General features: G+C 39.7%; 1 protein-coding gene across 2 annotated transcripts; it reads right to left on the bottom strand.

The window, feature by feature from the left end:
* Nucleotides 1–5,157: 5,157 nt before the first annotated feature.
* On the bottom strand, nt 5,158–14,406 carry tbx3a (T-box transcription factor 3a). Of its 2 annotated transcripts, none has more exons than XM_044173925.1 (7): nt 13,210–14,406; nt 11,833–12,115; nt 11,145–11,291; nt 10,138–10,214; nt 9,439–9,599; nt 8,261–8,904; nt 5,158–7,130 (listed from the first exon to the last, which is right to left on the bottom strand). In XM_044173925.1, the coding sequence occupies exons 1-7, from the start codon at nt 13,599–13,601 to the stop codon at nt 6,684–6,686; spliced, it is 2,151 nt and encodes a 716-aa protein (XP_044029860.1). In that variant the 5' UTR covers nt 13,602–14,406; the 3' UTR covers nt 5,158–6,683. The 2 variants fall into 2 exon arrangements, with proteins under 2 accessions (XP_044029860.1, XP_044029861.1); XM_044173926.1 differs by having other exon boundaries at nt 11,848–12,115; nt 13,210–14,404.
* Nucleotides 14,407–25,538: the final 11,132 nt, after the last annotated feature.

The following is a 25,538-nucleotide window of genomic DNA, read 5'->3' as shown; positions in this document are numbered from 1 at the left end:
TGTTTTAGTACTGGCACACAGGCCGCCGCCTGTTTTTTTTTTTTTTTTTTTTTTTTTTTTTTCTTTCTTCAGGCAGCACCTTGCACATCATAGGCATGGAACATTCTGAATATCTTATACACCTCACTTATAGTTTTACTCTATTTACATATTGGATGTCATTGTCCACTTTTATGTTTTGGGAAGGGCATTCCAGAAATATTTTTTAGTATTGTACTACTATGCACAGATTCAGTGGAAGGTCACTTACAAATGAAATGATTGATTCTCTCTCAAATTCTCACCAAAAGAATTTGTCAATAATCATTACATGCACATTAAATTATGTACAGAAACTTCTGAAATTAAGTGAAATCACAGTTCAGAGACACTGACAACAATTACAGTCACAATAATCAGAATATTCACAACAATAGCAATGTAAAAGAACTTAGAATTTTGAGTATATTAAAAACAATAACAGAAATGTCATACTTTATTTTATGTCAGTAAATGGGTTTGTATATTTGGATTTGCCATAACAATAAAACCTTTGCTGTTAAATATAGAATATCTTGAGCTTGGCATGCATGCATACATTAGTGTGTTTGAAGTATCAAGTTACACATTGGAATACTACCTCTCAGAGTTGATGTGCTGTCCACCACACCTGCATGAACTTTAAACGCTCCATCTTCCATTGTAAAGTGATCCCAATTTTTCAAAGTGGTAATGAGAAAAGATAAAGGAAAATCAGAAAGATGAAGCCCCAATACATCCACTACTCCTCTCGCTCAGTGACAAACAATTTATCATCTGAACCTTTATCCAGCTCCTGAAAAACTTGTTCCTGTTTTTTCTGTATTAATATACTTTAGACACTAGAGTGCGCTGCCACTTCACAAAAGGACGAGTTGCTATGGCAATGAAAATAATTCACATAGCCCTCAACCAATAGACAAAGCAAACTGAATTAGAAAATGCATTGATACCTCCATATAAAGGAAAACTGTCACTTTCTTCCTCTAACTCTTTTGGTCATTATCATCTGCAAGATTTGTGTTCTTAATCGTATCGCAAAAAAACCTGACATATTTCCTTTTATTCCGTAGCATGGCATGAGGTTGCTGTTTTTGGATGGTGCTTTATAGACACCTCTAACCAGCACTTTTGAAGGGCATGAGCAATGAAACAAAGATGGCTAATGGAGACAGAAAATAGCAGAAACCACTGTTTTTATGTTAAAACATTAATTTAGACAAACACCTCAAGTATATAATTTCAGTGTTTGTAAGATACAGTAAAAATATAAATTATTTAAATTCGATAGTGGGAATTTTGTGCTGCACACTGCAGTAACAGTTTGGTGTTTGTGAAAGCATTGCTGATCGTTTATACTACACCAGTTTAATCATCAGATTGTGTTGGCCATTGTTCAAAATTCAAATAAGTGTGTAAAGTAGAAATAATCAGCAATATCAAAACATGCCTTTCCTGCGGAACAATGTTGAGAACAATACATTACGACTGCCCCTGCTCTTAAAAGATGACTTGCATATTTCATTCATAAAATAAAAACCTTAAGACTGTAATTGTCCTTCAACAATGGAAAGATTTTAAAGCTAAGCTATCATTGTTCTTTACAAATAGTCTTACGTAGTTACTCTGCACTGGTCCTCGGTTACGTCAGTTTATAACAGATTTGCTATTCAATTAAACCTATAAAGAACTTTCATGAATGCACGTGAATTCAGTTTACCACCTTTCTGTATGTGGAAGTGTTAATTGTCGGTGCAGTCATAAGCTTTTATGGTACAAATTCATAGTACTGAATATTACAAATTGTTACAGTAATTGTATGTGGTGAAAGTCACTGTAAATAGAAAAACTCAAGAGATTTGTTATTTCAAAGGCAAGTCAGACTTTTATATTGAGGTAGTTTCAATGATTTTGATAAAAATAAAAACATCAAAGGAGGCACTGAAAGTGTTATTTTCATATACAGTGATCTGAGAATCTTTGTCTTTTAAACCTCAGAAACTGGAATGACAACCAAACAGGATTTGTGTTCTAAAATGTCACTACTCGCTGTAAAGCCTGAGACATAATGAAAAGATCTGAACTGACCAAAAACTGGTCAACTTGGAAAAGGGCAAAACTAATCAATAGGCTTATCTACATCCCTAAACATGTTTAACATTGTATAAACAGCATTGAGCTGTTCTCCCATTTTCTCTCTCTCACTCACACAATTAGGTTTTATTGGCATGGGAAACAGATTTTAACATTGCCAAAGCATATATAAAATAAATTGTGATATTAAAATATATACTGATAGGTAAGATAGGATGATAATAATAAATTTTAGACTTGCAGTTAAAATACAAAAAGTGAAAACTAAACACTGCAACATTTTGTGTGTAGGTCATTCACTGTCCCTTCAGGTTGTGGCATATTGATATATTTTGGGCTGCAAGATCTGCCCTGTCTCCTGTCTCCTTCTCCTAGGAGTATTCTTAATTCTGAGAGGTAATTTAGCTCTTTTGAAATCTGAGATTACAGAGTTGAACTTGTTAGAGTAAATGTTCTGTCTCAACCTCACCTGTCGGACACACACACACACACACACACACACACACTACTGCCAATGTAATTTATGATCTACTCAGCAACATCTCAAATCAGGGATCATGTTGAAACACATTCTTGGAATGCAACTTGATGATGTAGAAAACATCTACAACATTAACATTATTACCACAACACATTCAACTTCACTCAGTTAAGCATTCTATTTTTTATATAAGTGAGACAGTCATTTAAAAATAGATAGTTGGTGATGGATACTTCTGCTAGACTGTCATGCAGTCTGCTCTCTACTAAAATACTATAGCTGCCCTCAAGACACTGATTAGAGATAGGCCTAATTCACATTAATAAACTTCATGAGGCTTGTTGACTATGGCTCGTAAATTCACTACAAGTTGCATGTCTCCAAAGAACTGTTAAAGTTTAATTTAGGTTTTAAACAGTCGTTTACAATTTTGAGTTTATTCTCAGTTGAGTTAAAAATGTTTAAAGCTGCATAGGGGCCTTATTTGAGCTACACATTGCCATTTTTTCTTTTTCATTAGCCTAAGTGTTTAATTGTTTATTTTTTTAATAGATTTTACTCATGGTTCATATTTTGATACAAAACACTATCTTTTTGGAGAATCAATGACACTGCATCTGGACAGAGTATTTAGGTGATGGGTGAAATGCACTTTATTTACACATAACCACTTGGGAATTATAGATTTATTAAATCAGCAGAGGCTACCCATTTTCATTGAATGGCCTAATTTTAATGATCAGATTTAAAAAAAAAAAAAAAAAAAAAAAAGTTCAACTAATAACTGACCCAGTCAGTTGTCACGTCAGCGACCAGGCCACAACGAAGTTTAAAAGAGAAACGGGAGCAGTAAAAGTTTTTTTTTTTTCAGTCATTCATGATTTACTGCCACTAGATGGCGTAACTGACCCGTGACATACGTTTGAATAAAAGCAACCTGTTAGACAGGCCGGTCAACCCAACATTAAAAATCAAGCCTCTTGAGTATAAGCCAACGCAGGAGACACTTTCTTCCATCACCAAGCAGACAAACTTGCCATAAATCAAGGCTATTGACGCGGGATTTTAAAAGTTTCATATTTTATTTATTTTGACACTCTTACTGACTGGAGGGGAACAGGGTCAAAACTGTCGAGCTGCAAATATTCAACAAAATAAATGAGATGGAACAAGCAGAGGCCATAATAAACACAAATTCCTTGAAGGCGCAGATCTAAATATGTACACACTCTCAGGTTTACTCTTAACGTACTTTATAATATTTCAATAATAACAGTGACCTCTTTATTGAAAAATATATGGTGACATGTTAGGGCAGTTGCCATACCTAAAAGGCAGTGAATACACGTTTGGCGCTCATTACATTTTGTTTTTAATGACTGAATGGTGTCATTGAGTTTCTTCTTCTTTTCTCTCCTTTCAGATATTAGCCTATTTTAGGGCCTTGTGTCACCACTTCTTACAGTAATATGTGGGTTCAGGCTATTAAACGCACATGGTTGTTGACCAGCCTCACTGGTTTTAATTTAAATATGTTTGCAGGCTTTTTTGGAGCCTCAAGTTGTGTGGAACAGATTAATTACGTAATTTTTTATTAGCTATTAAGTACCGCATTTTAAGAGAATTTACAGTAGCTGTCTGACCAGGTCAGTGAGCTCTCACCCAGGATTTGTCCTTTGGTTTGTTATGCTGTTGCTGTTAATAAACCAGCGTTGTAGCCGCTTGGGGGCGTCGTATCCTGGTCTGATTACAGACGCATTGTCGCCTTCCGTGCAATAAAATGGTAGATATGCCCATCGAAGGCGCCAGGTGAGCAATAAGACAGACCAATTGAGACAGCTTGTGTCATGTTTACACCTATTCACTAGCGCCAGGCTTGCTACACATTTACCAGACAATATACAAATAAAGATATGGTGTTGATAAACTCATGACTAGAGGTGCAGAGAGGGTAATCAAGACATTTCATTATCTTTCCAGGTTTCATATGGCTTACAGTAACACTTCTTCAGTAGGCTGTGCAGGCCCATCAGCAGTGTCCCTGTTCAACAAAACTTTTAAAACCGCATATACTGATTCATTTCAGGGAACGAGGGGCGCTGTCACTTTTGAGTGACCTCAAATTACCTTTTGGTCAATGTGATAAAACACGTCACGAAACAACTCACCTCAGAAGAAATATGGGCCAGACTGCTTCTTGTATGTCATTTCTTTTTTACAAATAAATTCGAAATTCATTTCTGTTTTTTTTTTTCATTTATTGCTTTCCATTATCACGATAAAAACTTTAACTCCTACTATAGCCTATAATAAATGTCCTACCTTGCAGTTGACGCAAATGGGACTAATAAAAAACACTCAATTATAGCCCCTTGTCCAGGTAGGAATCCCAGGTATGATCTCTGGAGTTAAGAAGATCTTTGGGGTCTTTGCTTCGCCCTGAGTTATCTTAATTGGATTCTTTGAACACAACCTAGGCGGATATCTCCACATGAGTTTACTGAAGTGGAGTAAGCGGGTAAATAGATTTCCCTCGCCTCCCAAATACCGAGCAGAAACATGGCGGCAGGTCACAGCAATTTTTTATTTTTTATTTTTACAAACTGTACTGTCTGTAAGGATGTCTCGTACAATGCCAGCCTTAAATCAGCTCATTTAAATGTGTAAAGGTGACAGTTTCTGTAGTCCTAATTAGTTCTCATTTATAGTGGGATACAGCGAGGGACAAACACTAAAAAATGGCATTTCAATATTTTATTGAACAAGATGTCGATGTTGTGAACTAGACATAACTCCAATACAACATAATCCATTGACAACTTAAGAAACACAAAAGAAACCTTCATATTTTCGATTATGCGGCACTTTCACGATCAGGTTCGCAAAGTATTTTAATAACAGAAAAATAGTCCACTTTAGCCACACTTCAACGACACTTCTTTTGCTCTTCTAAAAAAAAGATTTTTTTTTCAAGCCATTGGTGCAGTGCGTTGTCGCTTTTTCATTCGTTTTAAACAGTAGCACTTCACACACGGGGACAACAAATGAAAATACAATGGCACATAAGTGTGAATAACTAGCTCAGTGGATATTTGGGGAGGAATAAAGTCCATATTTTAAGAGGGGTATAAATGCAAATGGCAACGAAAGGATAATAGCCCACAAACTATCTTTACACAGGTATATCGACAATAAATTAAGAACAGATCCCTAGAAACAAACTACTCCGTTGTATTTACACGCAATAACAATATGAAATAATTACATAAATATTTTATATATCCCTATGTACACCTTTTAATCATTACTACCTTTCATTTTTTTCATATTTAAATTCTTGCTTCCCTTTGCCTGTTGGACATTTGGGCTATATTCCGCATGCTTGGACCATAGTTTTGTCCCGGAGCACCAGTCATGTCAATAGGCTTATTCTGATTTTAAAAAGGCATGAAGAAAAACATTGTTTTAAAGATTGATAACCTAATTAAGAAGAAACTTAAGCAAAGGGAGTATTTTGATTATATTCAGAACAGAATATTTTTTCAGTTTTTAGTGTTAAACTAACATTCGTTTTTGTTTTTAGGGGGCATGCAACATTTGGCAATCAATCAATTAATAGTGTACAACAAAATACAGCAGTCTTTTATAAGGTAGGTTAAACTGTAGTGAATTCAAATAAGTCAAATCAATTCAGAGTGCATATTTAAAAAAACTTTTCTCCTAGTGTACAATAAAGTTAGGAGACACAGCAGCAACTTCTCCTAAACCTGTAAGTCACACCCATGCCACACTTTTCAGTTTCAATACTTGTACGGTATTCAAATGACAGGATAAAAGTGTTGTTTAATTTAACAAAAAAGAGAAAAATATACATATCAGATGTGTATTAACCAAAGTGCATTTCAGAAACTAAAACGTACAGTTTTTTAAAGTTTTTTTTCTTTTCTTTTTAAAACCTGCATGAATCTACGAGGGTGTCCTCCTACTGTTAATGTCTTCATCAGCGTCAACACTTTTCACTTTTCATGACAACAACGAAACGAAACGAGAAGCAGGTGGTGTGTTTAAAAAAAAAAAAAAAAAAACACTCCTAGGGGGACCCGCTCCGTGGCCTGTCCTGATTTGAGTCAAGTCCACTGACCAGGCGCTGGATGCTCTGCAGCTCGTTGGCGGAGTCTTTCTCCGTGCAAGTTTTTGGGGACATGGAAACTGAGCCGGAGGATATGGTGGACGAGTGACTGGTCACCTCCGATGTGGAATCCAGGGTGACAGCAGACACGGGACTGGCCGGGACAATGCCGTCCCCTTTCAGCTCTGACCCGCTGCCGGCCATGGAGGGCATGGCGGTGGTGAGCAGGGTGCTGTCCGGTACCGTCATAGGGAGGGAGTAGGGGCTGTACCTGAGTCGGGGGCGCACTGCGTTCAGGAAGGGGTGCCGGTGCACAGAGGAGGAGGCAGCGGAGGAGGCTGCCGCGGCTGCTGCCATGTACGTGTACGGATAGGGGAACAAACTGCCAAACGGAGACATGGCAATGCCCTGTGGAGAAATGGAGAAACTGAGTGTGAGACAAGGCTGGTGTTATAGACAGCTAATACTATCACACAGTTCAAACACTTCTGTGTAGGCCTACTATAATAGCATAAAGTGTGTGTGTGTGTGTGTGAGAGAGAGAAATCGAGTGGAAATGCATAATGATAAACAGCTTTACCAGTATGTTTTTGGATTAATGTCGTGGAACAAATGCGTGAAAATAAAGTGATCTGCTTCGGGCAGTTCTTGTGCTTTACTTTCACTGAGGACAGTAAAAGTAGAGTTTTTTTCATACATACTGACTTTAGTAATGCCTTGTTACAAAGCTAATTACGCTGTCTGACGCTTGGCTTATGGATAACAAAACTTGATCCAAAACGTAGGCTAGATCTGATATAGACAATGCAGATTCAGTCTGTCGTGCTTTCAATGCTTCCATTCACACAGGTTTCCACAAATCTAGTCCTGACAAAATATTCTGCAGCAAAGCTTCACCACTCAGCATGTAAACAACTTTGGTGCTTGTTCGAGAATTTGTAATGCAAATAAAAAATCCTAGAGAAGAGAAGCTGCAGCTCTAACACTTGTTTTGACAATAAATGGAAAAAGACAAATTTGTTGTCTATTAAAACGTAATGTTGTTTCTCTGTCAGAGCCAATGAGGCATTTTAATACTCGCCGTTGTGGCGAGACTTAATGATCTCATATCAAAAAGCTTGCCTAACACCTCGAGCTGTTTCAAGGTCCCTGTCTCTCAAATCTGTTTCTCTTAATGAATTATAGTTAGGCTAATATCTATAACAACAAGCCCAAGAGAAAAAAGAAATGTGATAAAACGCGGTCTCTAGTAGCCTAGTCAGTCAAAATGCAGTTGCCTAACTTTTCTTTGATTGTTAGCCTATTTGACAATAAAACTAAATTAACAAAGGCGCTTACACCCACTCTCTCTCTTACTTTCTCACAGTTATGTTTGAAACCACACACGAACATGATGACGAGAACATTAATGACGTTTCAACGCTTGACATATTAAATCTGGCACATGGGAGGCCCAAGGCCTATAGTCTGCTGTACTATAGAACCCAACATGTGCTTTAACATGCGAATAAGCCTAGGCCCAAGAAAACAGGTTTTACCTGTGATGCCAAGACATGTTGCTGCAGATGAAAGGGCAGGCCTGGCGCTCCCGTCAAGCTTTGCGAAGGTGATGCCATGCTAGTTGTGTCCATGGTGCTCACCCCTCCCGTGGACACAGCTGCCAATAGTGGCCCCATGCCCGCAGCCATGTTTGAGAATGCACCTCCCATGTTGAACTGACTAGGATGCAAGAGAAAAGGATGCGCACTTCCAAGGTGATTGAAAAACTGTTGTCCTGTTAAGCCTGGTGGAAATCCAAAATTATGCAAGTGGCTGTGGCCTATGTGCGCGCTGTCAGTCTGAACAGTCAAAGGCATGAAACTGTCTTTGCTTATTGGCCTGCACTCGTCTGTTTTGGGCTGGTCCAGGCTCGGGCTCTTGAGGTCCTCTCCAGAACGGGTGGTACTGGAGATGACGGTGACGGGGCTCTGTCGTGAGTCTGCCTGGCTTTTCTCAGTCCTAGGGCCGATGTCACGGTTCCTGTTGGTAGAGTCACTGTTACTAAAGGGATGCCCCTTAGACGGGCTCGCCTCATGATCCTTCCCGTCCTCTGTAGTTGTGGAAATCTTGCTGGAGTCCGGACCGTCTTTGATGTGTCCATCTTTGCTCTCATCGTCGCTGTCCTCATCGCTATCGCAGAAATCTGTCAAAGCAGGAGGTGTTACAGTAGACATTAGTGAATCATGAAAATAGTAACTCATTGTCAGCCATATTACAGTTGCATCTCACAGTTGGAATAAGAACTATACCTGCAAGACACTTATTTGCACTATAGGAATCCACATTGGTGACCAATATCACGAGCTGTTCCCATCGTGTCCCAATAATATTTGGATGCTAGGCTACTATACATCAAGTACATGGCATTCGTTTTTAAATGTATTTTTATCATGTATTTTTGTAGCAGACTGATATCTTTATGGACAGACAATTGTCTCATCAATTAGTGACCATATTCTTGTTTTCCTGATTTGTGTCCTGATTGTTTTTTTTTTTTTTTTAACTGTTAATCTCAAAAGGACATCCAATGCAGGGGGCTGCTCAGTCAATTTCCCCACTGGGTTTACTCTTATTCTACGCATCACGTTATACAAACTCTTGCCACAATAGATATTTTATGACTTTACACACGACTTGTGATCGGAGCTGTGACTGACTGTGGGGTCTGTGAGCCTACCTTTCAGGTGTGGGGGGCCCACGGTAGACACGGCGGGGGAGGAGGCCTGGCCGAAGCACTTGAAAGAAGCCTGCTCTCCAGAGGAATCGTCTGAAGCCCCGTTCTCCTTTTTCTGCTGCTGCTCCTCGTATGAACGCATGGATTGCAGGGCCAGCTGTTTCCTGTGCACACGTGTCCAGGTTATTATAGGTGGTGGTCACAACTCTCAGGTCAAACAATATCGGCAGCACGATGAATGGTGTGGAAGCTTATTTAGACTGGACACCTGAGATAATGAAGCTCCTGACTAGGACTGACTCACCAATGCGGCAGGTGAGAATACGAAATCCATTACAGCGCTATTGCTTAAGCAGGCCCGTTTATCTATTGATCTTGTCATGTCACATTCTAATAAAGAAATGTTTGGGATAAATTCACAATTAAATAATAATTGGCAAGTGAAGATGACAATGAAAACTGCATTAAACGCTACCCTGATCCAGTTTCTGTTACCACCAGTGCTATAAGGCTTCAGAATTATAGTTAACTATAGCCTATTAAGCAATTTGATTAGAAACTGTGATCCCTGCGGGTCAATGTGAACACGAGTTTGATCCACCCAGATCACTGTCTGTCTCCATGTATAAATCAGCAACACAATCTAAAGACATATGAAGATTTCTTTCTTTTTTTTTGCAATGCACTCTTCCCCTCTCTTACCTCTTTTCCCGTCTCCCATTTCCCGTGTCACGGAATCCTTTGGCAAATGGATTGTGGTCAATTTTCAGCTGGGTGATCTGGAATAATTAAAATTATGTGTAAATATTAGCGACTGAAATGTCACTTTCCTATAGAGTTCTTATTCAATGCGTCTTCTTACAATTGCAGGTAAAGCACCAAAGCTGGGGCTCATTTCTGCAAGTTTTCACAACATGGAGATTATTGTCCCAACAGGCTAACGCTACAAGCAAGCACACAAGCGCGCACAAAGAGCACATGAGCCCTCATATTGGCACGTTTTTCCATGAGGGTAAAATAAGCTGCTTTTTTTGGTGTAAACTTTTGCAAAACTTTACTCCCACACCACTTCCTCTCAATCTCCGGCAGTTTTACCACTGCAGATGGGAGGGAGGGGGTATCAAAGAGTTGAGGAGATGATTTTCATTATTTTTTATGTCTTACAGAGAATAAAATGTTACCATGCAGCGCAGTCTGACACAACCAAAACGCTCCCCTCCTTTTTTTCTTTTTCTCCATTCAACCGCACAGTGTTGCCCCTCTTCTTTTTCTCATTTCTCAACCCCCAACCCTTTTTAGTTTCTCTCTCTCTCTCACACACACACACACACACACACACACACACACACACACACACACACACACACACACACACACACAGCGACAAGAGAGAGAAAGTCTGGGTCTCTGCCAAATCCTTTCCACGTGATTAAATATAAGGAAGACAACCTGTACAACATTCCTCAGAATTATTACTTTCCTACCACAGGCTGGTGAATATGGCACTTACTCGCAACATCATCCCCCCCACTATGGTAGTCCACTCTCACAGGCTCAAACAAATATGACGTCTTTCATATTTTATGACAACAAAATGGTGCAGAGCATGAAAGACAGGGAGGAAAGCGAGCCCGACAGGGCGAGGGGACACGCACAAGCTCTATTTGAGAAAATATTCAGGATATAATGTATAAGCTTATTGTGCTTACCTTGTCATTTTGATAAGCTGTCACGGCAATGAAATCCGTTTCAGGGAAAACATAAGTCCTGAAGGTACTGTACGGGAGTTTGAGAATATCGTTGGCCCTCACAATGTGAAATCGAGGCTGATATTTGTGCATCGAGTTTAGTATGGTCTGCAACAAACACAATCACAAAATAAAGATTAGCGCAATATTGATGTTGTGATCGTTGTTATATAAATATCTCTTTACATTTCACATTTTCTTAATGCTCTTAAACTTAAGTCATATCATTAGGAGAAATTAAATCTTGTAAAAAAAACTGCTGTAAAAATTGAAAATCTTTGGAAACATGGAACATCATCAACATCATGGAAAAGATTTTTGGTGGACTATTTAATCAGTTCAATAAAGTGGTTATAGATCCATGGATGTCTATAGCAGTCTATATAGATATAGGCTTAATTTCCTTGCTTGGTAATTAGAATAATTATACATATGCGATTGTAAATAAGATTATCTCAAGATAATGACATTTCTGTGTTTTTGTAATGATGTGCTATCTTGGTCAGGTCTTCCACAAAAAAACAAACAAACTTCAATCTCATGAGACTTCTTGTGCTTAAATAAAACAAATAAATACATCAAAATGCAAAATATTAAGACATGTGGCTAAATAAAAGGGTAAGTTTGATAAATAGGAAAATTGACATACATTAGTTGAACTTACAAATCCATGCTTGTCGGAGATGTTATTTGTCAGCTTGAGTTTGTGAAAATTGACGACTTTTGACATCCACTGTTCACCAGTAGCCGGACTGTCCGGGTGAATGTACATCCTCTTTGGCATTTCGGGGTCGGCCTTCCCTGCCACCATCCAGCGGGAGTTATGAAATTTATACCTGCAGTCGTCGGCTGCAACTATATCCATCAAGAGAATATATTTGGCCTTCTTGTCCAGACCAGTGCACCTCACTTTGAACGGGGGGAACATCCGCCTGTGACAAAAGAAACCAAATGATAAGCACTGATGTGGTGGCAAATACAAAATATGGTTAAAATATTCGACAATATAAACAAAAAGCTGTAATATGTTTAGATAGACATAAATATATGCTTTTCATCTTAAAAAGTGTGTTGTATCAGTTTGATAAGTTATGTGCTGTAGCCTGCTCTTAATTTATCTGTTAAAGATAAGTCAGCCGAAAAAGTGTTTAAATAAGAAGACGAGTAAGCAAATAAAATATATTCTTCCACTAATATGTTCCTGATTAGGCTACAGACAACACGTCAACGCTGTTTGGATGGTGTCTTGATTTTTAATGCTTTGAGAAGCCTATACACACACACACACACACACACACACAGCAGCCATCTTTGTATACTCTCACTGTGATGATGACGAAAATTATTTAGTCAGAGCTCCACACACTCAAAGTTAACATTTCAACGGAGTAAACCGGGCATGGAAATTAACAACAGGATTATAAGAGAGACCATTTTTTATGTGAGGAAATATGTACAGATCCGTGAAGTTGAACGCTACTGTAACTGGAGGTTTAATATTAATAATACAGCAGCTAGTCCCTGTTATTTTAAAAATAATGATAAAGCTAACAACTGATTCCCCACCATTAAAGACGTGTTTGTAAACATGTTCAGTTTTACCTCAGACCTCTGAGTTTGAACACACAGGAAGCCGCAGCTTTATCTCAGTTTGTGTTTTTATTTAGTGGTGAAACCACATTATCGTGTTATAAATGTCATACCTACATGACAATTGTGAGACAACTGTGCTGCAATCTAAATTCAATTAATATCAATTAGACTAACAGAAAGGCTTGAGAGCGTTGAATGAAATAAAGACGTTATCCAGAGGAATTGTAGAGATACCTAACTCAAAGTGGCATCTATCTATCTATCTATCTATCTATCTATCTATCTATCTATCTATCTATCTATCTATCTATCTATCTATCTATCTATCTATCTATCTAAAATAACAAATCCCTCCATCATGACTTATCAATATGCACTACAGGCAGATAATATATTATATTTTAGGAATGAACACAAACAAAATCAGTTTTACCTTCCGGATTTTGTGATCACCATCTCAGTGCCTCTCTTGTGGAAGAGTTCCCAAAGCTCCTTGGCTTCCAGGTGAACTTTAGGGTCGTCTTCCACCTCCTCCTCAGGCTCCAGAGTCTTCAGAGGCCTGAGGTGGGCGGCTGCAGCCTGGTGCCCCAGCGAAGAGAAGTGGAGGCCGGTCTCCGCGGCTCCCATCAGCTGGTCCATGATCGGCTTTCCCAGGGCGCCCGGCAGCGACAGGGAGCCGCTGTGAGGGAGAGCCAGGGCCGGGAAGAAAGGAGGCTGGTGACCCAGCATTGCACTCATGGCAAATTCCGGACCCCGGTGAGGTATAAACGGATGATATGCCATACTTGATCCTTGTATGACTGGATCTCTCATCAGGAAGTTCATTCAAGTGCCGGAAACAAATGTTGACGACCGGTTGGATGTGAAACAATATTTCTTATAACAGTAAAGCCTGCATACAAGAGGAGCACACGAAGACAAAATACAAAAGAGGAAAAAAATGAATCTGAAGTTGGAAAGCTTTGGAAATTCCTCTTTCAACTCTGCAGAAATAAGCATCCACTTATTTTTTCACAAGTTGCTGGGAAATCTCTACGGTCGTTGGCTGAATTTTGATCAAAAGTCTGCAACGAGAAATGTACAAGTGTTCTCCATTATTCTTCAAAAGTGCTGCGAGACCGATTTTCTTCAGAGCTTGACGCGCATCGGACACCTTTCTGTGTCTCGCTGGCTTGCGGACATTAGTCGAATTAAACCAACTCGGGTGAGTCACTTAATTGACTGCAGTGCATTCTTTCTCTTCTGCTGCTGTTTACAATATCGGCATTCCTGTTAAAATGCGTTCCTTCTTATTGGCTTCAGTCCTGCAGCGAGGGCGACGTGTTGAAATATTTCGATAGCGCCGAATAATCCCCCTGCCTTTACTTGCTCCGGACATGCACCCTCACACGCACACACACACTTTATTCCTCCTCTCTCTTTCACGCACACACACATTTCAGAGAAAGACGTGTGCAGAGAAAGGAGTCCGCTGACGGCCAGAGAGAGAGAGAGAGAGAGAGAGAGAGAGAGAGAGAGAGAGAGGTGGTAAGGTCCCAGCTCCGTGATTTTCCTAGCGCCTCTGTGGCCCATAGGGCTTCATACTGTATGGATGTGTTGCATGTTACGAGTAGCAGCGCTCCGTTTGATTGGCTCTTTGACGCTTTCGGACCAATTGTGTGGCTGCGTAGGCGTGGTTTTAACATGTCGGGTGGAGGGGACAGACTTCAGACTTATAAAAAGGTGTTTGGAAACTCGAAAGGGTTTTACCGTGAAACACCACCCTGCCCCAGTCAGTGTTGTGTGAATATGCCAACATTGTTAGAGGTTGCGCTATCGGTCGGTCTGTGAGACCCAGCGAAGGGGAGAGAGCAGACAAGCCAAGCCGGGGAGCCGGCACGCTCTGTCTGCGAGATGTTATGATTTGTTGGGCTGTTGACTTCCTTCTCTGTCCCATAGCACAGCACTCTTACGCTTTGAACATCGCGAACACAATTGTATTCGTTCATAAACATATTTATTTTATGATTTAGTATTCAACTCGCGATCCACTGGTTTTCAGAGGTTTAACAGCGCCGAGAAGCAGCCGAGTAGCCAACATTTCCTGTAACATCCTCCTTTGAAATCTTGAAGCTCAGGAAAATATGACTTGGTGACGGGACGAGGCGCTCGTTGATAAGTTCATGTAATGTTAATAAGAATATTATGACGCCGCTGAAACGTTCAATAATTGTTTATTATGATATTTATATTGGTTTATCGATAGAATGCTTATGGATGTAAAGTTATTATTTTTCTTAAAGCCTATTGTAATCTGGGTTATTTAGGCAGACACTCTGCTATTAACTCTTCATTCCCACTTTTCCTCTACAGCCTAAATTTGGATTTGAGTCAGTGTGAGTGAAATCAGTTATTAATCTGTGTATTGTAAAGAAATGTATTTCGCGTCTTAAACTGATTAAACACGAAGAACTGATGAAGCCTCTTGGATGAGTGGCAAAGCGTTTTCAACTCTAGTGGATATTTTCTTTTTAACTTGAAATAGCATTTTACATTTTGACCTGAGTCGGATTCTGATCGTACATCACAAGTTTGCGCGCAAACACGCAGAATAGCAGAGTCTCTGAGGATGTGTTCACTGGTGCTTCCTTATATCAAAACGTCTGTTTTGAATCATACCAGTCATTTCTGTTGTTAAATATAGCACGCTTTCCCGGCACAACTGTCTCTGGGAAAAATTAAATTTTAGTCCCAGTCTACAGTCACACGTGCACAGGCTGCACCAAGTAGGTGTCGTTGATAATGCATTTTTTAAATTCTATCTGAGCAAATGCTTTCGCTTATGTGAAGTAGAATACAGTTGTCATAATCTATTGTTACATCCATTATAATATTGAAGCCTATGTAGTTCTGGACTGCTATCAGTCACATCATATTTACGATTAAGCCGTTGATTTGAATAAAGCGTATAGACTTTATATTCAGCTAAAACGCCAATTAGAAGTATGCAGTGGCTCACAATAATGTTGCTTCACTGCAAAGCGTCTATAGAGGTGTGCACCCCAGACGAAGCCGCGCTAAAGCTCTCTAAAATGTTATTTAACCACAAATTCACAAGTAAACTATAGAGAGCCGTGGTCATGTCAGGCACCTTGGATAAACATTGACCATCAATTCTCAGTCAATTGTCTGTCTCCGTGGATCCAGGCGGTGACCAAAGCTGTGGTGGATCTCAAAGTCCTTGAAGGGGGGACCATTGCAGAGTGAATTCTCACAAAAGAAGCAATAGGCCTATACTGAATCATGGCAACGTGCTCCGTTCAATATTTTGCATTAGTCCTCTAATATTAATGCCTATGCGAAATTATGCAATTCTATCCTTCTGATATTTGAAACATTAAAAGGTGTAATTTACTTGTGCACACTTGTTAGAAATGTATGGAAGCCTGTATCTGGTATTGTTTTGAAGCTTGGAGCTTGAAATTGTCAGGGCTCGTATTGGGAGCTGAAAGCATTTACTTAAACTGATCTTCTATTCAAGCACTGCTCATGCATGCAATTATTATGAGAAGCCTATGCTGTCATGTTATGCAGGTTTTGGTCATTGCAGCTCAATTGTCGTCTATCATGATGTGAGTTATACATGTCACAGTGCCCTCTTCATCATAGATTTGGTTATATGATAAGGTGTTTTCGGAAACTGTCCCTTTGACACCTGTGTGTGTGTGTGTGTGTGTCCCAATATGTGCATGTGTGTGTGTAACGTGGAGTGGTCTGCATGCAAATGCAGTATACTCCCCAGGGGAGATACACAAGGATATTTGGCTTATGTGTTGCATGTTATTGATTTGCTAGAGAAAACAAACGTGATAGCTGTTGATAAGCCACAGCAGCATCTGACTGAATGAAAATCTAACAAAGCTCCAAGTCAGTAGCTCAACCTTTACATGCTATAAGCCCCAAAATGAAGATGCTTCTATTCCCCCAGCCTATGTGGGGCCTTCCATCCTTCTCTTTGTCTGTGTGAGGTCAGGTCTGTGTCAATTACTGTGGCTTATTCTTCTTTAAACACTCACCCCCATTAGCAGCACATTTCAATTTAGTGGAAGGTGTCATCAAATAGGAAGCAGTGTTGACACGGCGGCAGCCTTTCAGTCTCTGTGGCCAAGCTGGCTTCATTAGCTAAGCAAGTAGAGAATGGTCAATACACTATATAAACTTTTACAGGGTTAGGGCTCTCAGGGACTCCAAGAGGCTATAAAAAGGTCTGAGCTGACACTACTAATTGATGAAGCCAACTTTGTCAGCGCTTCCCTTTTATACATCTACAGAGATCATGCATATCAAAATCAAAAGGAACATTATATTTTTTTGGGGGTAATGTGTAAAAGCATTATGCAGTACTGTCCACACAATTTGCAGGACTTATCCTTGAATACTGTGCTATAACAGGTTAGCCTTTAAGTAGAAAAGCAGTTCCTTTCGCATGGTTCTGCAGTGCAATTCATTTCAACTGCAACCACTACGTGTTTTTATTGAACATTCTTATTACTATTCACCCCCTTTGCTAACCTCCCAATATTATCAATGAAGAAAAACTGCATTAAGGTCATGGGTTATGAAGCCTCAATGCCTTGACTACACACAACAGCTATATTGTGTAGGTTCATTAAGCAAAGCTTCAAAGACATTCCTAGAATTGATCATGGAGCTGCAAGTGATGTAATGTATGCTGTCCTGTTTATTTGCAGATTGTTAATGATAAGCAAGGACAGACTTGGTGGCACCGCTCCTGAATGGAGGAGATTGTCTGCTGAGAGTCATCAACCCTAACACGACATGATAGGGAAAGGAAACATCACAAGATTAGTATATTCAACTACTATAATGACTCCAAACTTCATTATGGACATCCCGACACAAAGTGGAGGGGGAGATGTTCAATTGACAGCATAATGACTTTCTAAATGCAAACCATTTACCTTCAAGATTTAGGTGGGGCTAAAATTGATCCATTTTGGCTATTATTGCCCCAAAAGGGTGCAGATTGTAAAATTCACTTTCCAGAATCACACTCGTTTTAGTCAATTGGTGGGAGGAATGATAAACTCTTTACCTGTTGATGAATTGTCCCTGTCAGGCCTTTTTAGTCAAGTCAACCCTTGCTCTCATCAATTTCTGTGCTGGCCAGTTATAGGTATTGATGAAAAACAATTTTAGTTAATTAGGGGATGTGCTTATTGATGGCAGCACATTGACTACAGATTGACAGGGAAAATGGTAGTGTGCTGGGGAGACATTTGCTCCCTTGGTTGAGGTTGTTCATCAACAGTGACTCAGGCTCATAACTTTTAAGTTACTACCACCTAGTTAAGGACTGAAAGGTTAAAAATGGCATGTTTAGCTTTTGATTCATTATCTAAACACGCCAATGTTGATGCTAAAAGGCCCCGATCTTAATCTCAATAAACAACAGAAAGACCTGACACAAAGTTTAAAGAACAATCTGATTTGTTCATAAAATGATTGGCAACAAGTAATATGAGATCAGTGTGAGTTATGAATTCATAAGGTATTTTGAAACTGTATTTTATTACACATTATAATGAATTAGATGTGAACTGTGACTGAAAATGCTATTCTAAATATCAAAATTACATGCATTTAGGTGTTTCATAAAATCATAATTTAGGTCAGAAATCATACGAGTTTATGTTTTGTTTATGAATAAGTTTGCATTGTCTGGCCAGAAGCCCATTAAAACGCTTGCTTAATGGTTCCTATTCGTGTAAAACAAGCTTTGCTCATTATCACCAGTTGCTGTAGAATACAGTAAGGACCAAACAACTGCTTTTTGAAGGTACATTGGACACAGCACTATTAGAACAAACCAGTCCAGTGGCATGCATCACCTGTAGAGCATAATGCAGGGGATTTGTCTGCTCAACTCCATAAACAGCCGCCAGGCTTTCTCTGCAGCTACAAGTTGTGTGATCAAGATGCTCGTGGTAAATGCCTCAGATGTGGACCATGTGTCAAAAGTCTTTAGTTTGCCTTACGTGCCACCACTCGTCAACATGGTAGATAAGTATCTTTCCCCTTATATTCTGAACACTGAGAATCTTGCTGAAACCAGTTTTGCATGCTAAAAAGCAAACAATAGCAAATGGGAAGCAGAAAAATCCTCAGGTTATTTGTCATCAAGTTAGCACAGTGTAAATATGTTCCCGCTATGTTCATGAGAGGCATCAGTTGGGGACCTTTTTGGGTTTGAATCAAAAAGTATTTGGGTTTGCACTGTGCAGTGGGCAGGGAGGTGCCCTAATGTGGATATCTGCTGTCCATTTAGCTTTCCCACCATCGGCATCGGCTTTGTGCTGCTTTGAGTTTACAGTTTTTTACGAAGTTATAAGGTTTTGCCATTGAGTCCAACCTCAAAACCCAGTGCTTTTAAGAGGAGAGTGGCATAAAGCAGTGCATTCCTCCACCAAGGGAATCTTGGGCTAAGGGGTTAGGGTGGCTTCTCTCTAGAGGTTAAGTGGGATAAGTGTGTGGCTCATGTCAACCCCACTACCCCCCAATAGTTTCTGGAAAATTTGCAATGGGGTCAGATTGGATTACTGTGTTTTGGTATTTACATGGAGACATAGGGCTTTGAAATGGAAAACCATAGGCGGAAAAGCAAGTGCCATGCAGTCTGAAAGGCTGGGTAAAAGAAACCAGCACTGATTTCCACTGTCGGGACGGTTGAATACATGTCTTTTATGTCTTTCTGCCCCACAATCAGACATTTTGTTACAGAGAATGATGATTGAGGTAAATGGATCAAGTGCAATACCAAGCTTTAAAGTAAATCCATGTTAAGTACCATGATAGACATTCAATAGGAAATAAGGAGGTTTCAGGCATCGTGCTTATGTTCACAGATATACCACATCATAGCTGTGACTGTGGCTTCAAGGGAGCTCCTCAAATGAAGTTAAGGAATTTTGCTGCACAGTTATGCTACATAAACAGCAGTACACCCCATCCCAAAATGACCTTGTAAAAACTCACTGAGGTGTCAGTTCCCCTCAAGGTAAGCCAGGTCTTCCTGAATTTGTGCCTCAGGTGGTCTGTCATTTTTCCTGTTCAACCTTGTTGCAGACCTGCTGGGATGGGTTTTCTGGGTTATTTTGGGAAAGATTCTCCAACCACTCCCACAGGTGCTGTGTGCAGGCCTGAGCTCATAATCCACCCTTTTCAGTGCGGATTTTGCTGCACCTCGTCCCAACTAGGATTTTTTGTAGGTGAAGCAGCAACTAAAGAACTCAAACTACATAGACGTATGTTGTTTTTTACATTTTTTGTCACCTTTTTTAATGAAGTGGTAAACCATGGACTGTACTTTATTAAGAGGTAAATGATCTCAATCAGTGCACAATATTTTGAGACCTCAATGAAATGATAACCTAGAAATTCTACTTTCCATGTAAAACAGCAATCAGTTTGTACCACACACTGAATTAAAAATCCAGTTTCTTTTAAATACAGCAAACACAGTATTTTATTTTGCACTCTTAAACGTGTAAGCAGGTTTTTATTTATGTCAAACAGTCTCTTCAAAAATGGCAATTGCGGAATTTGTAGTCATATTCCTCCCTGTTCCCCTACTTCTTTTTAAAAGAAAAGAGAGGTTTTCAGACACTTTTGGATGGAATTCATGGATTTTGAAATATCACATGTCTCATTTGACTCAGCCGCTGTTAAAGCTCTTTTGATTTCTTTTTTTCAAGCACAATGACAAATAAAAGCAACAGGTGTCAAACGTTTATGATGTTCGCTGAATATTTTAGGAGAGCTCGGGGCTCTTTGTGTGTGGAAAACCTTTGCGGTCTGACACAAACGTTCCTTTAAGTTGCCGGCTACTTTTTTCCCTGCTCCTGCTGAAACTTGACCTCCCGTTTCTGGGTGAATTAACGGTTTTGTCAGTAGCGAGAACAACAATTTGAAGTGTATGCGGCAAAGCGCAAGCGGCGGCAAAGTTGAGTGCGGTCAATTGAATCTCCCACATACTTACTTCACTGTGCGATGGATAGATCCCTCTATTAAGACATAATGCCTTGTAAAATGTTTGCGGAAAACTCCTCCTAGTGTGGAGCCTTGTATTAAGTTGTTTGGGGTTGTTTTTGTTCTTTCAGATATTTCTTTACTAAATCAAATGTTTTAAAATTATAGTCATGCTCTGCCTATATATTAATATTTAAAAATGCTTCTTATTTTATTTTTAGAAATAGGAAATTGCTTTCTTTGCATTTGATAAAACTTTTCCAAATTTAAAATATTTTATTTTGCAACTCTGGAATCATTTTCAGTTTCAGCTATAGTCCCCGCTAATACTTACATTTCTCTCTTGGACTACACCCAGAATTTGAACAGGCTCATTTAAATAATGTTTAAACTTACCTTTTATGTGTTTACACTGCAGACAGATTAAGTTGTCTCTTTGCTTTGTGCTGTAGCCACTGATGTTGTGCGTCAACAGGTTTATCTGTCTTGGTGCACACTGATATGAGCGTGTGCTGCTGGCTTGTATGGGATATGTGAATTAAAAAGCCTATAGGCCTGCTGTATAAACCAGTTAGCCTAATAATCTATTAGGTTTGACAGAAAACTACCAGTTTGCCATCTAGTCTGCATTGATCTACATCCGCCGACATGGAATAAAGAAAAAGCTGTCTTTCTTTCTTTAGATCTATTATGAGTTTAATGTGCCTCAAGTTAGACAGTTTCGGAGCCACCTTTTTTACTTTCTTTTTTAACTAGCTGTTTGCCTTTGCTGCTTTTTCATGTTCAAATTGCAAGTCGTCAGAGACTTGTGACATTTGAAATATGAGACTGGCCGCATTTACTAAGTTAGACAATACACGAAAACCACATGAAAATCAAAATAAGTAGGATGCGGTTAGGAGCTGTGCTTTCATTTATTGAAGTCCCTACAGATGTTTTGCATAAAGACATTTTTTGGGGTAATGAGGGGGGGTATTTGAACGTAAGCTGAACCTGGTTGGCTTAACTTATAGGATTCTATACAGTAACCTCAAATAAGCACGGAAAAGGCTGAATGTGGGCAACTGTTGCAAAAAGTAGCCCATGGGGAAAAAAAATGTTACTGTGGCCCGTTTGGTGGGTAAGTGTTGAAATAGTGGTCATTTGTGGTTATGGCCACCATCATAACTTTATTTTAGTCTATTGTAACTTTGGAAAATGGAGCAAAGATGCTATTTCAACAAAAGGTTTGCAGCCGTGAGAGGTAGTTAAAATGCAATGGATTTTGTTAACACCTGTTGATTTTACCACAGTATATGAAGTCATATAAAAGTGTGTTAAATAGTACTGATTATACATTTTGATTGTATCACTCCATCTATCAGCCTTTCCCAGTGATTTCCATTTTGGTGGCTCCGCGCTGAAATACAAACATTCAGCCCACTGCACACACCGAGACGACACAAGCACCAACCAACCAATTAAAATCCGATTAGGAAACATCTTACTTTTCCAGCCGAGGGCAGTGAAAAAGTCTGTAACCTTTCCTCGCTGAGGTCATCCACCTAATAAGATCCATTGCCTATAGTGAAGCCGCAGACCTTCACAAATGTTCCTGGCGACCGACTGTGGCCCCAGAGACCTTTGGCATGCATGGCCGTTTAATTGGTCACTGTATTTAAGAATAAGGTGGGATTCCAGTTAATTAGAGGAGAAGTGAATACTATTGAACATTATATGATTTGCTCCCGGCCCCTGGTTTGTTAGTGCGGATTTGGGGTGGATCAGCTTTTGTGCTCGACAAATGAAAAGTGAGTAGCGTGGTGCCGATGCACAGTGTCGTTTTGTGAACTGGCGACAGTCTCGATTCATGGGAAAAACTTAAAGGAGACCCGCGTTATCACAGGACCTCATTATCTCATGTCTGCAACCATCTTTTGGGAACAATCCCTAATCAAGAGTGGCACAGACCTACTTTGCAGAATTTTGGATTAACCCCCCCCCAATCCCCTCTTCCTCTCTCACTACAAACACGTGCACACACACATGTAGCCTACATACACACACTTTGCGTGACGTGGGGTTCAGCAGAGCCTGGAATATTGAGATCACCTTTAGGTATAAAAAAAACATTTACAATAATTGCGCGCGAGTATTCACACACATATATTCAAACACTTCAGCCAGGTAGTAGGCTACATACAATTATTTACATTAATATTCACTCTAAATATCGTATCTCTTTCTTTAACAACTTTATTCTATTATAAGTTATATTAAAGCTTATATCTCTCGACTGCGACTGTGAAAAACGGCACACTATTTTTTATTTTGAGGAAAAATTTGTTTAGGTAAATTGCAAATGAAAATTACCTAATTGATTTTCTCATTATTAAGCATGTGGTTTAATAATCTTTTTTTCCCTCAGATATTGACAAATTATATTAAATATTTTTTTCCTAAACTTTAAACATTCACTACTACTATACACGGGCTATTTGTTTTTTCCCTGTACAACTCAGTGCATGACAATGACAACTACCCCGGGGGTTTTCGCTTTCTGCGCACAAGCCAACAAGACCAGAGAGGTGGTTCATTTACTCGGTCATAAACCATTTATTTACCTTCAGGTGAGTGTCGCAGAGAGTGCAGAGTAAAGATCGCAGGAGAGATTTACACCTGTCTCTCTGCTCCAATAGAGAAGCCTGTAGCCTACAGAGATGGCCACTGGAGCCAGCTTGTCTGGGGCTCTGCTAGACAGCCCCCCCCTCATCCACTTTGGATTAAACAACATCATAAAAAATGACCATCAACGCGCACACTGTAAACAGATTATTCACCTCGGCGCCTGGCGCACAAACTCCACGCTAAAGGCAAAAGACGTGTCCTGCAGCCATGTGTTGCAGCAGGGAGGGTGGCTCTGGCTTGGTCCTTTTTTCAGCCATTTACACACACTTCTCTGGACACTTCCCTGGTCATGTAAATTTCTGACGAGCGTTTGATGTCATGGCTGCGGCTTTGGGAGACTCTTGGGAGGCTGCTGAGGGACGTTTGTTACCAGATGAAATGTCACATTTCTCCACAGAACTCCTTCCAGAGCTTTTGAACATGCATCAGGACAGCCTGTTTAAGCGGAAGGTGACAGATATTTATCTATTTCAGCATGTACCTTAAACTCTGATAATTTTGAAAGCTTAATTATATAGGCTATACATTTTATGTCTCTAAATGACCTACATCATAAATAAGCTATACACACAACCCCTGTTTTACCTGTGGCAGCGTTCCTTCTCATAACTGATGAGGGTTGTCCACCTTTAGGATTAGACACTCTGACTATGGGTGTTACAACATGTTGAAGTATCTTTAAAATACTATTTTCTCTGATTTCCCTGAAGTAAAGTGCGTGTACAGGGCTGCTCCTAAACCTCTCAACCTGGCGAAATCCATTCATCATAGAGCACAAGCAGTGTCATCATTAGTGCATTATGGTAATCAGCCCAGAGATCTTGATTTTCAGTCCTGTCCTCCAGCATTCTCTACAATGCTTTTAGGTACCATCTTACATGCTTGATATGTCTGTGCTTTCTCCTACATATCATCACACGTGACACATTTCCTGGTGGTTGTTTACATGCACGCAACAACAGTTATTGAAGGCTAGGTTTCAACAGGTTCAACAGTAGTGTTTATTATGCTTGTTGTGGACAGTATTCTGAGGTCAAGTAGCACAATAGTTAAAATAGTCAGCACTACCTACTGTATAGTAGAATGAGAATAGCTCTGAAAATAGTGTGTGATGCCAGATAATGAGCTCTGATTCAAGTGTGCAAATAAAGAGAAAATGTGTTGAAATATATTCAGCAGGACACCAAAGAGAACTAGGCCACACAATGTAAAATTCCTATTTTAGCAAATTTGAAGGTGACAGGCTGTTTCATATCATTTCACATTGGGTTCAAATAGAAACTCCCTGAAAGCCCTTCTCAGTTGCAAGGACAAACACACACACACACACACACACGCACACGCAAAAATACACAAAAATACCTTTATTTTTCTGTCCCAGGCACATGTACATGATGGTCTCCCCCCCCCCCCCCTTTGTCACACACACACACACTGATACACAATTTACATGCACACTTACAGACACTGGCACATTACCTCAGTGGTCACTTTGTTGGCCTAAAAACAGGCAGTGTGTCCAGTGGTCATCCAGTGAATTTCATGCCCTATTGATGAGAATAATTCCCCTCGCTGTATGTGAGACTGGCAGTGTGGAGATTCCGCCTGATTTCTGCAAATTAAAGTCTTAACATGCAGGTTGGTTCTAAAACAGGTCTGCAATTTCTCAAGTCATCAGGCTGTCAGCATCCCAATGCTTAGCTCCTCCATGAATATCTTGGATTTTATGCAGAGTTTTCTACTCTGTGTAGTTGTCTTGTGTTGCTAATCTGTTCAACTGCTGTGCACTGCACTCTTTTTCTCTGATCTCTGCTGTTTTTGTCTGTGAGGATGCTGACTCACTGATAGCAACGTTTGTCTAATACTTTATTCTTGAAATATGGGCCAAGACACAAAATGGGTCATGGGCCCCCTTTTAGTGGCACTTTGTGTGACAACGTGACAGTGTTTAGATGAGCCTGGGTCACAGGGCCAGAGTGATTTTATTCAATTAGGTTTGGGGCTTACAAAAGCCCCCCGTATGCCATCGTAACTAGCATTATATCCCACAAAATAGCTTATTTTATT

Source organism: Siniperca chuatsi, linkage group LG18 (assembly GCF_020085105.1).
Source record: "Siniperca chuatsi isolate FFG_IHB_CAS linkage group LG18, ASM2008510v1, whole genome shotgun sequence".
NCBI classification, from domain to species: domain Eukaryota; kingdom Metazoa; phylum Chordata; class Actinopteri; order Centrarchiformes; family Sinipercidae; genus Siniperca; species Siniperca chuatsi.
This window is presented reverse-complemented; position numbering and strand designations above follow the sequence as displayed.

Excerpts from the sequence above, each read along its gene's own strand:
- tbx3a (XM_044173925.1), bottom strand. The coding sequence starts at position 13,601 with ATGAACTTCCTGATGAGAGATCCAGTCATACAAGGATCAAGTATGGCA. Across the intron at positions 12,116-13,209 it reads GTGATCACAAAATCCGGAAG|GCGGATGTTCCCCCCGTTCA; the intron begins GTAAAACTGATT and ends CTTTTGTCACAG. Across the intron at positions 8,905-9,438 it reads GGGCCCCCCACACCTGAAAG|ATTTCTGCGATAGCGATGAG; the intron begins GTAGGCTCACAG and ends CTGCTTTGACAG.